Consider the following 15,015-nt stretch of genomic DNA (forward strand, 5'->3'; position numbering starts at 1 on the left):
GACACGAAACCACTGATTGGTTCAAAATTGGGAAAGGAGTCTGGCAAGGCTGTATACTGTCGCCCTGCCTATTTAACTTATATGCAGAGCACATCATGAGAAAGGCGGGGCTAGATGAATCAAAAATTGGAATTAAGATTGCCGGAAGAAATATCAACAACCTCAGATATGCAGATGATACCACTCTAATGGCAGAAAGTGAAGAGGAACTAAAGAGCTTCTGTAAAGTATGTGGTATCTGTCAAACATATGCTCCTGCCACCAGTCTGAACCCCCAATCAATCTTATTCTTGTTTTTCCTGTACCATCCTGAGCCTGGCACCTATCTCGGGTTGGAGCTGCCTACATCATCATCAGGGTTCACGCAGTGAACACATACGGGGGTTCCTTGTTATAGTTTACATCTCAGCTCTAACTTACACCTTTGATCTGTGTTGCTAGGCGCCCAGTTCCCTTCCCTGTAGCACCAGAGGGCCTAGTAGCAAATGGGGAGAAGAGAACAAAGGAATACCCAAGGATGAGATAAGATTGATGGGGAGGCATCTATCTTTTGCAGGACTCTGAGGAATGTAAAAACCTAAATCAGGAGGCCGGAATTGGGGACCGAGCTGATGTTTCTAAAAGTACAGTTGCCAGGAGCCAACGTTGACTCGAAGGAAATTAAAAGAAAAACCACAGAATCATATTGTTCATTCTTTCCATTGTGTTGATAGAAAACCAGGGCAAATGCTAAGAGTGACATTTGCATCAATTTATGTCACTTGTGGAATTACAGTTCAAAAATAAAAGATTTGTCCATATTGTCCTGTCCCATTTTATATAAACAGATGAAAATCCTAGCCCTTAGATTAATAAAATAACCATTACACCATAAATACAGCCTAAAGAAATAACACATACTGCTTTTCCATAGAGCAGAATAATATTTGAAACACGCAAAACGTGAAATAAGAAACACAAGGGTTAGGGGTTTTATTAATTTCTAGGTAAATTCATCGTATAGAATGGCATATTCAATATAACTGATTAAACAGTAATATTTTCCAAACTGCTTTTCTTGAAATTAATTGTAATATCATTTAATGGTTAGATGGGCTTTTGGGCCATCATATAAAGTGTGAATCAATTATTTTCACATGGCTCTGGCCCAGTAGTGGGTTTCAAATTTTTTTACTACTGGTTCTGTGGCCGTGGTTTGGTGGGTGTGGCAGGGGAAGGATACTGTAAAATCTCCATTCCCTCCCCAACCCAGGGGAAGGTTACTGCAAAATCCCCATTTCCTCCCGATCAGCTGGGACTTGGGAGGCAGAAAATAGATGGGGGTGGGGCCAGTCACCATTTTTACTACCAGTTCTCCGAACTTCTCAAAATTTCTGCTACTGGTTCTCCAGAACTGGTCAGAACCTGCTGAAACCCATCTCTGCTCTGGCCCGTGTATTTCTGAAATTTGCAGAGTTCTAAAACATCCATGTTGCTAAGAAGGGAAAGCATTCAGATTATTATATTTGAGGCTGCTAAAATCACTTTATTGAATAATTTACTTTTGTCCCTTGGTTTTACCATAAGCTGTTTTATGGGACAGGCTACAATGCATTGGTGAATACAGTATTTTTATGATGTTGGTTGAATGCCAAATACTAAGCATATCTGACAGGAAGTAGCCAACAAAACATTCAGGGGTATGTTTTATATTTTTGGCCACAGGATGTTTACTGTTGTGAGGCACTAAAATCATTTTTAAAAAAGGAACAGAAACAATGTAAATGCCTCCATTTCTTCAGTACAGGTGGTCCTCGAGTTACAATGGTTCATTTAGTGACTGTTTGAAGTTACAACGGTCCTGAAAAAAGTGACATGACCATTTTTCACACTTAGGACTGTTAAAACATCCTATGGTCATGTGATTTATGTATAGATGCTTGACAACTGGTTCATATCTATGACGAATGCAGCAGTGGTGGGTTTCAAAATTTTTTGTTATCGGTTCTGTGGGTGTGGCTTGGTGGGCGTGCTTGGTGGGCGTGGCAGGGGAAGGATACTGTAAAATCTCCATTCCCTCCCCACTCCAGGGGAAGGATACTGCAAAATCCCCATTTCCTCCTGATTAGCTGGGACTTGGGAGGCAGATGGGGGTGGGGCCAGTCAGAATTTTTACTACTGGTTCTCTGAACTACTCAAAATTTCTGCTACCGGTTCTCCAGAACTGGTCAGAACCTGCTGAAACCCACCTCTGGAATGCAGTATCCTGCGGTCATGTGATCACCTTTTGTGACCTTCTGGCAAGCAAAGTCAATGGGGAAGCCAGATTCGCTGAACAACGGTGTTACTAACTTGACAACTGCAGTGATTCACTTAACACATGTGACAAAAAGTCGCAAAATGGGGCAGAACTCACTTCACAAAAGTGTCACTTAACAACCTAAATTTTGGGCAAAATTGTTGTCCTAAGTCAAGGACTACCTGTAGTTAGGATTTTATTAAGCAGATAAAGGCCCTGAGCAAAGTCAGATTATGTTATCATTAGACTTTTGGACAATCAAGGTTACAGAGTCAAATTAGTAGAGAGGAGAAAATGGCAGATCAGGTCAGAATGCGGAGAGTTGCAAGCCGAGCACTGGAGAGTCAGAAGGCGCGCTCCCATGTTGCCCCAACATGCGTTTCTAACGTGCGCTCCTCTGTCCCGAAGTGGGATTTAGCTGGGGGGGTAGGGGGTAGGGAGCAGGGAGCAGGGGGAAGGGTAGGGGGGCTCCTAGGAGGAGAAGCCCGGCTGGCTTTCCTTTTGGCGTGGGGCAGGGGAGGGGAAGACCCAATAAAAATCCAATTTCCCCCAATAAATGGGGAAAATAAAAGCCGGGCAGTCCAGAGTCCAAAAAGAGGGGTTGGGTCTATTCATTGGAGGATTGGAGAGGAAATCAGTTGAAACTTGGGTGGGAGGCTATTCAGAGCGGGATCTGCCTGGGTCTCTTCTTCCCTCCCCCTTAGATTCCTTAGGGGAGGGGAAAGCAAGGTGGGACAATAGTAGCTAAAAGGCTGTGAGGGGGAGTTAGGGTTAGGGTTAGGGTTAGATGCCATTCCTTTCCCAAGGACCCAGGGAAAGTGGAATAAAAATAGGTGTGTGTGTGTGTGTGTGTGTGTGTGTGTGTGTGTGTGTGTGTGTAAATAACAGCCCGGGATAGCTTCTGAGAGCTATTTTTGCTGAGAGCTCCTAACCTACACAGCATTCTTTAATAAATACTAACAATAACAAACCATAATATACAGGATTAAAGGAAGGAAGGTGAAATCAGAGGAGGGGGGAAGGAAGGAAGGAAGGAAGGAAGGAAGGAAGGAAGGAAGGAAGGAAGGAAGGAAGGAAGGAAGAAAGGAAGAAAGGAAGGAATAAGGATGTGATGGCCCTCCAGAGGCTACTGCACTACACTCCCATCGTTCCTGAGTTGTGCTGTTAAAGAAATCCAGTGCCACCAGGGAGAATTCAAGTTGTGAAAGAGTGATGGAAATTCCTCACAAAACCTTATCATTCAGGTTAAATGGCCATGTTGGCACTTTGTGATAAATAAGTGGGTTTTGGGTTGCAGTTTGGGCACTCGGTCCCTGAAAGGTTTGCCATCCCTGCCCTAGAGCTAGGGTGGGGCTTAGCTAGCAGCCATGGCTCTTCCATCCTGAGGAGCGCCGCATAGCTTCCTGCTGCTCTCCTCTTCTCTGCCTTCTGCGAATCCGTGTGTCAGGCACCAGACCCAGCTGTTCTTCTTCTTCCTCATCAGCCACCTCTGGACCTAGGAGCTGTTGCCTCTCCATCGGGGGGCTGATGGACAGCCCAGCCTCTGCCTTTGTCTCTCTCTCTCTCTGCCAGCTCCATTCCTTCTTTCCCCTCGGAGGTCCCAGGTTGCCTTGATGCTGATCTTGACTCCCCACGCCTCCTCCTCCTCTGATTCAGCTGCTGGAGGGGCCGGCAGCCAACAAGCCACAACGAAATGAAGCTGATGTGTATTTTGCACATGTGGGTAGACCTCAACTTACAATTGGTCATTTTGGTCACCTAAATTGCCTTGATGCTGACCCTGACTCCCACACTGATTCGGCTGGTGGAGGGGCTAGAAGCCGACACGCCACAACAAGGTGCTTTTTCAAAAGGCAACTGGACTTTTTTTCCCCAGTAGCCTTTTGAAAAACACACCTTTGGGACAACCACGACCTGGATGACTGAGGATTTCTGTAGACATTTCTGTCCTAAGAAACTCTAGCTCTCATAGTAACTCACACACCTGCCATCTTTCTTTAAGGATAGGATTGGCGTGATTTCATTCTTGCAGATTGCACTGTTTGCACATACTGTGTTCACACCTGTTTTTGGACGATACCTTGTGAAGCATCCATATACCACTTCAGTGTTGTGATGTTGATAAATGGAGGTCTAGAAAACATCATCCTGAGAAGAATTTCAAGTAAAAGGGCTTTAATTTTACTACAGGATATGACAGCCTGAGAGAAATGAAACTCATTCATAGTGGTGGAAAAGGGATAGAGACTACCAGCTGTCAGGTGTAACCATCCGGAACCACTAATGAATAACGAAAGTCAGTAACTTTATCGTTTATCTCCTATGTTACAAGAATCTCACTAGACAGCTTGTGTTCCCGTGGGAATAGCCGGAGAAGGCTTCGCGGATCTTGGGGGAGGTCAAGCTTATGTGTTTGTGACTGCTCAAGGACTCCAAGCTAGGCCCTCACTTGATTCCTCCCTGCAGCCTGCCTGGCGGATTCCCACGCCAGCATTAGGAAAGGTTGTACCATTGGCTAGGAGAGTAAGAACAACATAGTTTACTAGCTAAACCAGGGGTGTCAAACCCGATTTCATTGAGGGCCGCATCAGGGTTGTGTTTGACCTCGGGGTGCCAGGGTGGGGCGTGGCCAGGGTGGGTGTGGCAAACGCAACATCACTCATGTTGGGCCGCCTGTGGGGGCTCAAGCGCTCTGGATTCCAAGCTAGGCCCTCACTTGATTCCTCCCTGCAGCCTGTCTGGCAGTTTCCCACTCCAGCATTAGGAAAAGTTGTACCATTAGCTACAGTGGGAGAGTAAGAACAATATAGTTTACTAGCTAAACAATCAGATAAATCACCAGGAACCGTAAAACAGGAAAGACAGAATGGTAGATCCACCAATAAATCTTCCAAGGTCTAGGATGGGTTTTTTTTTATTATTATTCTGAATTGTTAAGTAGCAGCAGCAACCAAAACGTTTTCTTTTCCATTTTAAAAGAAATAGGAAGAACAAGCAAAGACCAGACAAATAAGAGCAAGTTTTTGTGTGGCTGGATTTGGAGCTCCGTATCACTACTGAAATTTAATTTCAGGTTTGCTTAGAATTATAAAGCAAGGGTCCCTCTAACGGTTCCTACAAGCTATTTTAAGGCATTTTACTTCTCAGAATGCTAATGAAAAAAAGGGACAAATGTAAAGGCACTTAGGATGAAGTCTTCTAGAATATCCCCATCGCTTTTCTTCTGTTGATATCTCTCTGGATTTGGCAGAGGGAACAAACGGGGCAACAACACACAATGCAGTTATCTCCACAGATGGAGCCCTGTTGAAAGGAAAAGAAGCCAAATGAATCCATAACCTTTTCAATGAAATCATGATGTAGAGATATAAAATCATGAAAAACTAACTCTACGTTGGATGGCAAAATACAGGCAGTCCTTGACTTACAACAGTTTGTTTAGTGACCGTTCAGAGTTACAATGGCACTGAAAAATGCGACTTATGATCGTTTTTCACAATTACGACCTTTGCAGTATCCCCATGATTCATGTGATCAAAATTCAAACGCTTAGCAACTGGTTCATATATATGATGGTTACAGTGTCCCAGGATCTTGTGATCAGCTATTGTGACCTTCTGACAAGCAAAGTCAATGGGGAAGCCAGATTCACTTAAAACCTGTATTACTAACTTAACAACTGCAGTGATTCACTTAACAACCGTAGCAAGAAAGGTTGTGAAATTGGACAAAACTCACTTAACATACAGTATCTCACTTAACAACAGAAATCCATTACATTATGTAAACCTATTTTTAAAAAATCCACTTCACTCATCGCCAGTGGCAGCAACAACACAATCAAATTCACCACATGATCGGCTCCATTTCTATTTGTGGTCCTCAGGCCCACTGACAAAATCGTGTTTTGAGCGTCTTTCAGAAAAGCAGCAGGGGCCCTGAGGGGCCACCACCAAGAAGGTCTTTTTTCATGGTGTCAAAGATGACAATCCCTAATCGATGGGACTTTTAACAAATTCTGCCATCCCATCCTTATGTTTGGCATGGGACAAGTGTCATTTTTATTTTCATTCCTATAATTCTGAAAGATTATGGTCTGCTGCAGATAACAAATGAAAGAGTTATCTGTTCACTTCTCAGGTTAGTTTTTCCCCCAAAAAATTCATGGATTGTGCATGCACTGCCTTTCTGAGCAGGTCTAGGACAGCTCACCACATCCAACTCTCCACGGCCAATTAACTGTGGCCAACTCACTGTAGGAGAACTCACCATAGGACAACTTGCCATGTGACAAGAATTACACTAATATTGGATAAATGATGGAATTGAATCACTAGAGAAAGGATGCCAAGGAGAGACAAAATGAAATGTGAATGACAAAAATTAAAATAATTTTTAACATATTTTACATAATTAGATTGAGTTGTTGAATTTTCCATTGGCGAGTTGTCCCATGGTGAGTGGGCCATGACAAGTTATCTCGCAGCAAATTGGTTGCCCCACTCCATTTCTGAATTGGTATTTCTTCCAATTTAACAAGTAATGTACTTAAGATTCTAGATTGGGGGTTTTTTTGGTTTTAACTAGGGTTTATAAACCTGAAGTTTGTCTAGTTTTAGGCAAGATAATCTACTTACAGGGATTTCATATTTTGTCCTGTAGACAGCTCGCATGGCCACACTTGTGCCACAGCAACAACATTCATTCATATCTGCAGCAACTTGGCATGCCATACAAGGGAAGCAGAACATTCCACAGAGACCTATAGAGAGGAAGAAAAAACCCTTGTAGAAAGATTTTGGCAATGCGTTGAATGACACAAGATTTATAGCCCAGAAAGTACAAATTATACAGTTACTGCAACATCAAAACTGCAAATGAAAATGCTAGTTAAAAGATCACTTAGCAGAGGGGAAGGCTGAAAAAACTAATGTACACACCACATTAAATTAAAAGTACACTCTATTGCGTTTTTCTCTATACTGATGTACCCAACTATTATGAAATAGAATTAAGGAAATTACTATCGGACAGAGACTGGCTGAGCCAGGGAGTGGAATCAAACAGGGAACTAATCTGGAATCCGTACATGGGCATAAGAGAGTGAAGTCTGGTCTTCCTTGAATGCTGTTTAACCTTATCTAGTCTGACCCAGGTGCAAACTGCCAGTCTGAGAAGATTTCTATATTATAGGCATGAGTAATAAAATAGTTAATTGAATTCTTCGCACATGTATTGATTGTGTCTGACAATTACCAACAGAAGAGAATACTTATAACTCACATGTGAGCTGTTTTGTCCTCAATGTTCTCTGAATTTGGTTGTTTTGTTGCAGATGGTTCTTTATCCAAGTAAGTAAGATCTTTAGTACTAGTAGTGATGCTCTCCTAGTACTGATGATATTCCCTATCTGGGTAATGCAACATGTTCAAGAAAACAACCAAGCTCTGAAAGCAGCAAGGACCCCTCATTATGAAAATTAAAATTCAAAACATTAGGAGGATACCAGATTGTTTTCTTAAACATATTTTTTACCATAATTCTTCAGCTGTGTAGCATCAGGCACAAGAAACCAGGTGCCAGGAGAGAGTTCAAAAGTACTATGGGTTTACCTCATGCTGTATACAAGAATCTGATCTACTAATGGTCAAGGCAGATTGGTGGCTAAATAAGAGTCAACAGAATTCACTGGGGGCTGGATTTAAATCTCTTGTGGGAGCATAGCAACTCCAAACTGATGGTGCGTTTGATCCCGCTTTCGGGCTCAGTCTCGTCATCTCCGACATGTATTTAAAGTTCCATAACACAACTTTTAATAGTATAGAAGCCATGTCTCCTTTTATATCTTGCTATCCTAATTCCAATCCAATAGGCTGTTCAATAATTAAACATCTATTGTTCAAATTGTAAAGAATAATTTATTTCTGCAACTTATCTAGTCTGTAGGGATATTCAGCCCAATCTTCCCAAGTTCCTAAGAAGGCTTTGAGAACCCCACTGTCAGTTATCGGCCTGGTCACTTACAGACTCCACAGTCACTAAAGCAGTCACATATGCCCGTTTGCCAATAGTTTCTGCTGGGCTGGACCGTTACCAACACTGGTGGTTGAGTGACAACCATTGGCTGAGCCTCCATGGTAGGCAATATTCTAAGAAAAAGAAAAAAGAGAGCCAAAAAGAGAAGAGATTAATGAACAGGCTTTGTAGAAGATGATCTCAGTCCCAACTCCACAGAGTGGGATGTGGTTGCTAGATTCGATTCTGGACAAAGTCTTTCTGATACACAAATTGGTACTGTGAGAATCTTAAACTCTAAATCTAGGACAGAGCCATACTGAATGTCCAATTGTCCTCTGTTGTTTTGGAAGATTGGTTCCCTCTGCACTCAGCCAACTGCTGCTTCCTCTCTTTGTTCTAGTCCCTGTAACTTGTAACCTTGAAACTGGGTGACTGTCATGCCCCCATCTGAGCTTCAATCTGCAGGTGAAGACAAGCTGGAACCTGAGCCGACAGAGATTGAGGGGGCAGTTTCGTTGGCTGCTGAGGAAAAAGGGGAAGGGCAGGATCAATAAAGCCAGGGCCTTTCAGGATTAGGGCGGCTTGTGTACAGGGAGGAACAGGGGCAGGATGAACATGAGAGACAGAGCTCAGGTGAGGAGCAGAGACCACCCCCTCCTGATCCAAGAGCTCGGAGAGTGGAGAGAAGGTGAAAACAGCGCCGACTGAGCAGGTTACTCAAGAGAAGAGTGCCCCGCCCATCTTCACAGGGCACACCTGAGGAGACGCTGTGGGGAGGGGCATTTGTTGGGAACAAATGCTGGGTTCCGGAAGTGTTGAATGCTGACATTTGAATTTCCTAAGAGTCCTTGTATTCTTTCTGGCTTTCTGGACTAATTATCTGGATCTTTTGCTTCCTGAACTCCTTGATTTGCCTGCTAGATTTATTGCTGTGTAGCCTTGGTGTACACAGCGCTGGGCTGGATTATTTGCAGCCAGAGGCTACTTTTTAAAAAAAGTTTTTTATTTTTAAGTTTAAACAAATAATTACATTTATATGCCGCCTTTCTCCGGAGACTCAGGGCGGCTAAATCATCTGCAAATGCTTGCAATTTATATTCTTTTTTAATTTTCATCCCTTTAATTTCTTCCTTTCATTTTATATTTCTATTTAATACCTCTGGTATCAACACAAATAATAATCAGGATAAGGGACATCCCTGTCTTGTTCCTTTCATTATATTAACCTTCTCTGTCATGTCTCCATTTATCATCACCTTTGCTGATTGCTTATTATAAATTGTTTTTATCATATTTATAAATCTCCCCCCAAAATCCATAATCTGTAATTGCTTTTTCATAAATTGCCAATTTACATTATCAAACACCTTCTGGGCATCAAGAAACATCATTGCCATTTGTTTTTCTGAATGTACTTCATAATATTCCAAAGTGTTCAGAATTGTACTCATATTATCTCTAATCTGTCTCTTAGGTAAGAAACCATTTTGTGTGTGTTTTTTTTTAATTTTTAAAATTAATTTTACAACAACACAACACAACATACAAAACACAAACACAAAATATGTGTTTCTTTTTACGTATCAGTTTTGTTCCTCTTACTTTCTACATTTCCCATTTCCCATGGTAAGAAACCATTTTGATCTGTATGTATAAATTCATTTAACAATCTTTTTATTCTCTTCGCCATTATTGATGCAAATATCTTGTAATCCGCATTCAACAAAGAAATCGGTCTGTAATTTTTAACTTGTTGCAAATCTGTGTCTTCTTTGGGTATAAGAGTAATATATGCCTCCATCCATGAATTTGGTATCTTTCTTTTACTAAAAGTTCATTAAATACCTCCAAGTTCATTAAATACATGGTCTCTATTCTAGACCATGACATGTGCCTATTTGAGTAAAAAGTATATTGCTTTTCCTTCGAGTCTCTTTTTCTCCAGACATCTTGTATGCTTAGTTCCTCTACCATTGTAAAGAAAGTTTTTGGAAGCATTTTCCTAGGCTTCTTGTTTATCTTTGTCATTTTGTAATCCAAATCAACATCTATTACTGCACTAAAGTCACCCATTATACAAATACTTTCATTTTCTTGTTCTATTATTTTCCTGTGCAATTTCCCATAAAATTCTTCTTGATTATTATTTGGTGCATATATCGCTACCAAAAGTATTTATTTAATAGTTCATTGTTACTTCCACCATAAGGATCCTCCCTTCTTCATCAACAAATATTTGCTTGGGTTCTAATGTTGTTTTTTTTAATATATAACACTTTTGTAGACAGAGACAAAGAGAAGGGAAGAGTTTGGGAGGCAAGTGAAAAACGAATCAGAATTGAAATACTAAAGCAAGCAAGAGATGATGGTTAGAAAGGGAATGCTGTTTAATATAAGATTAGCTTTATTGAGTACTAGAATAGAAATAGAAACAAGATCAAGGAGGTATTTTATTATACATATTTTTATATAATATACTAAAAGTAATAGCGAGATGTAAATATTAGATGTTAAAAGATGGTATCACTATGTACGTTTAAATAATATTGTGACTGTTTTTAGAATGGTGCACAAAAACACTGAACAACTAAACAATGAAGGAACACAATACCACAATTACATAAGTATGATTAATGTAACAAATTTTATTACTATTACTATTATTATTGGTATTTAAATGGATGATACCCAGATCCCACACTGTTCATATAATGATATTGATGTATATCCAAAAATAAATAATATTTTTTTAAAAAAGGAAGAAAGAAAAATGACCATCTTTATATTTGTGTTACTTTAGGAATCCATTCTTATTTCTCCCCAAATTTAAAAAAAACGAGGACTCACATTCTGCAATGTAATGCAGAATGGCCCAAGATGGTCTTTCAACAACCAGATTAGATCCAGGGAGATAAAAAAACTTGGAAAATTTTATTAGTTTAGAATAAATACAAAAGCAAAGGCAGAAAGATTTCACAGAAAGCAAGATTTCAAACCTTTTTCTTCTTCTTCTTTTCTTCCTCTTTTGGCTTCTCTTTGCCGAGCTGCAGTAAACTCTGCCCGCTGGCTGCCTCCTGTTGTGTTTTAAAACTGAAAGGGAATTACCCTTTTAACCAATTTGCTCGATGTTTTTTTCAAATGAGGAAGTAATTTTTGTTTCAGCCAGGTGGATTTAAAAAAAAAAAAAACTCAAGAAAAAAAAACCCAAAAGAGATGGTAGGAGAAGAAATGAAACTTAGTTTAGAAGAAATAAATAAATAAATAATAAATAAATAAATACATAATAAAATAATAAATAAATAAATGATTGGGAATGCTCAGACATTATCTTTAAATTCATCGTTCCTTGCTCCATCTTTAGAAACCATTCTGATATTTCTGCCTTTTTTCCGTTTCAGATTCTAGGAGTCAAATAGCAGATCCCTCACTATTTCTGACCCTTCCAACACCTCTGATCACAGCTGTGAATCAAATTGCACCATGACCAAATGAAGGTAGAATTAATGTGTGAAAAGGAAAAGGATGCTTGGGCGTGTAAGACAAGCAATAATAGCTAAATGTTGTTTCTGCAGGAATCATAGGTCTGAAGGGACCAGTACTAAGAAATGTAATAGGACTTAGATTTATAAGAAAGGTAGGATTTAAGCAAAATTGCACATATTGCTAATAGTAAAACCAGTTTAAGGGATTGTAAAGGTAGTGTGGAAAGTACACCCCAAAAGACAGTGTCAGGAACCACAAAAGCAGTGCCAAAAGACTTAAGTCAGCCCTACCCCTTTAAGAAAACCAAGAAGAACCAGCTGAATGAAAACTCAGAGCAGCCTGTTAAAAGCTGTTACAAAACTAACAGAGTTAACAGCAGAAACACTTAAATAGAGCCGTTAAGATAAAGGGAATCAGGCTAAAAATATTCCTTAAGGTAAACTGAAACTCCCTTTTTCCTGCCTCCTGACAGGATTAACCCCCAGGATAGAAAAGACGAAAGTACTGGGACAGGATTAATCCATTAAGGCAAGAAGACAGAACTCAGGGCAATCACTTTAACTAGAGGCACACAAATAACCCCATCAAACTGTAAGAGCTTCCAAGGAAAATCAAGTATAAGAAGACATGGATTTGCCTCCCCCAATCTACTTGCAAACCAGGAACACCCCCCCCGCCAGCTGTGTCACTTTTTGCTTCCTGCCTTCCTACATTAAAAGAATTCCTCATTCTGGCAGCTGGCTTCTGCATCCATTTCTTACATCCATAGCATCTGTTATGTGTCCCAGCTGGGAAGGAACTCAGGAAATTTCTTCCAACAGTAGGGTAATTCCAAAAAGGGGAACCAGGTGTTCTGGAAAGATTGTGAACTGTGTGATCCTCTTTAAATGGGATGACATGGGAGGTTATCTGCACTTTGGGCTGAGGGAATTAAATCCTGTTGAAATCTATTTTTGGGCCTACTTTAACTAGCAACCTTGTCTTGCAATGTAGGAAGTTAGCACCTACCCCTTTCTTGGAAGAATGAAATATTTTAGGAAATATTAAAAAGGCAGAATATTATGTTTCCCTGGTTGAGAAATGGAGAAACATGTTTTAAAGACAAAGCAACTCCCACCTTCCTGCCTCCACACCCTTTGTTAATGGGCCAGAGGCAGAAACCCAATCCTTTGTCAAAGGACATCTGCAACACAATGGGACCCATCTAGGACAGAAACTCACCACATGGCACCTGGGAAGATTACATCAGGCAGCAAGGCTAGCTAAGACCCCCACCCCCTGGGAGTCTGACAACCAATCAGGATACTCTTTCGGGGGGGCCAGGAAGTTCAAAGCCAGAGAGAGCATAAAACCCAGGGACTCACTGCGTCTCGCCCCTTTTCTGTTCAGGAACTCAAGCCATGTGATCCTGTCCACCATTAAACCATCTTTCCAAGCAGTCTCCATGTTTCCAGTGTCTTTTTCCCCACTTGGAGCTGAACCCAGAAGGATATTTCTGCTAACAGCAAGAACGTATTTTACAATAAACTGCTTGCTGCTTCACTTAATGATTCTGTCCCATTTCTGACTGGTGAGTGCATTTCCCACAGGTGGAATTGATGAGATCCTCAAAAAGACAGAAGTTCAAAAAACAAAATCCAGGATATAAATTAAGGTAGGATCAGGATGGAAGGAAGGATACTTTAATGGTATAAACACGATTTAAATTCTATCCGTTATTTGCTTTTTCTAACCTTAGATTATTTGGCTTATCAGTCTTTTTGCACTTGACATAATGTTGTTTGGAAAGGAAGGAAAAGAAACTTGAAAACAAAGAAACAGAAACTAAAACACATTGCAGAAGATGGATTACAATAGATAAGTGAAAAGGATTCAGTGGTTAACCAACACTTTAAACTTTTCCTGCGCAGAATCATTTAAGGCAACATGCTAGGAACCAGGAGACTGCGAATTCGAGTCCTGCCTTAGGGACAAAGCTAGCTGGGAGTCCTTGGGCCAGTCAGACCTCTGAGCCCCAAGAAGGAAGCAAGGACAAACTGCTTCTGAAAACGTTGTCAAGAAAACTGCAGGAACTGGTTTCTGACAGTGGCCAGGAGCCAACGTTGACACGAAGGAAATTAAAACAAAAACCGCAGAATCATATTGTTCATTCTTTCCATTGAATTGATAGAAAACCAGGGGAAATGTAAAGAGTGACATTTGCATCAATTTATGTCATTTGTGGAATTACAGTACAAAAATAAAAGATTTGTCAATATCGTCCTGTCCCATTTTATATATACAGATAAAAATCCTAGCCCTTAGATTAATAAGATTAATAAGCCCTTAGATGGGTCCGCCCCAGGCGCCTGATGGATCCTGATAGGTTCCAGACGGAGCTTGGGCCAATTCCTGATGATCTGGCACACGACTCGGCCGAGGACCTGGTAGCTGCCTGGGATCGGGCGGCTGGTGGGGCCTTGGATCGAGTCGTGCCTTTGTGGCCTCTGACCCGCTGTCGATCCCTCACGGCTCCTTGGTTCACCGAGGAGCTGAGGGAGATGAAACGCCGGAAAAGACGCCTAGAGAGCGGTTGGAGGGCCAGTCGCGCTGAATCTGACCGAACACTGGTAAGGTTGCATATTAAGACCTACCTAGTGGCGATAAAGACGGCAAAGTGTAATTACTTTTCCGCCTCTATTGCGTCATCAGGGAATCGTCCGGCAGCCCTGTTCAGGGTAACCTGCTCCCTGCTCCATCTGGGAGCGCGGGAGGATCCCTTGGAAGGCAGGGCGGAGGATTTCGGACAATACCTGTATGACAAAATCGCTCAGATCCGGGGGGACTTGGACTCTGACTGGGTAGATCAGGGCAGGGTGACGAGGAATAGTCTTGAGAATGTTATCTGGGAGGAGTTTGATGCTGTGACTCCCGATGATGTGGACAGGATTTTGGGGAGACTTAGTGCGGCCACATGTTTACTGGACCCGTGTCCCTCCTGGTTGGTACTGGCCTCCCGGGAGGTTACACGAGGCTGGCTCCAGGGTGTTATCAACGCTTCATTGAGTGAGGGTCACTTCCCCGCGGCCTTGAAAGAGGCGGTGGTGAGGCCTCTCCTCAAGAAGCTGTCCCTGGATCCGGCAATATTGGCTAACTATCGTCCTGTCTCCAACCTTCGCTTTCTGGCGAAGGTTGTTAAGAGTGTGGTCGCGCGACAGTTTCCGCAATTCCTGGAGGAAACATCCTATCTGGATCCG

The 15,015-nt window shown here is 41.5% G+C and overlaps 1 protein-coding gene across 1 annotated transcript; it reads right to left on the reverse strand.

Annotated features, from left to right (window-relative positions):
• Positions 1–5,176: 5,176 nt before the first annotated feature.
• Positions 5,177–11,372, reverse strand: LOC117673666 (placenta-specific gene 8 protein-like). The gene is made up of 4 exons (XM_034431156.3): positions 11,293–11,372; positions 8,303–8,427; positions 6,916–7,040; positions 5,177–5,581 (listed from the first exon to the last, which is right to left on the reverse strand). The coding sequence occupies exons 2-4, from the start codon at positions 8,412–8,414 to the stop codon at positions 5,477–5,479; spliced, it is 342 nt and encodes a 113-aa protein (XP_034287047.2). The 5' UTR covers positions 8,415–8,427; positions 11,293–11,372; the 3' UTR covers positions 5,177–5,476.
• Between the last annotated feature and the right edge of the window lie 3,643 nt (positions 11,373–15,015).

Source organism: Pantherophis guttatus, chromosome 8, assembly GCF_059756535.1.
Source record: "Pantherophis guttatus breed Tessera chromosome 8, ASM5975653v1, whole genome shotgun sequence".
Taxonomy (NCBI): Eukaryota; Metazoa; Chordata; class Lepidosauria; order Squamata; family Colubridae; genus Pantherophis; species Pantherophis guttatus.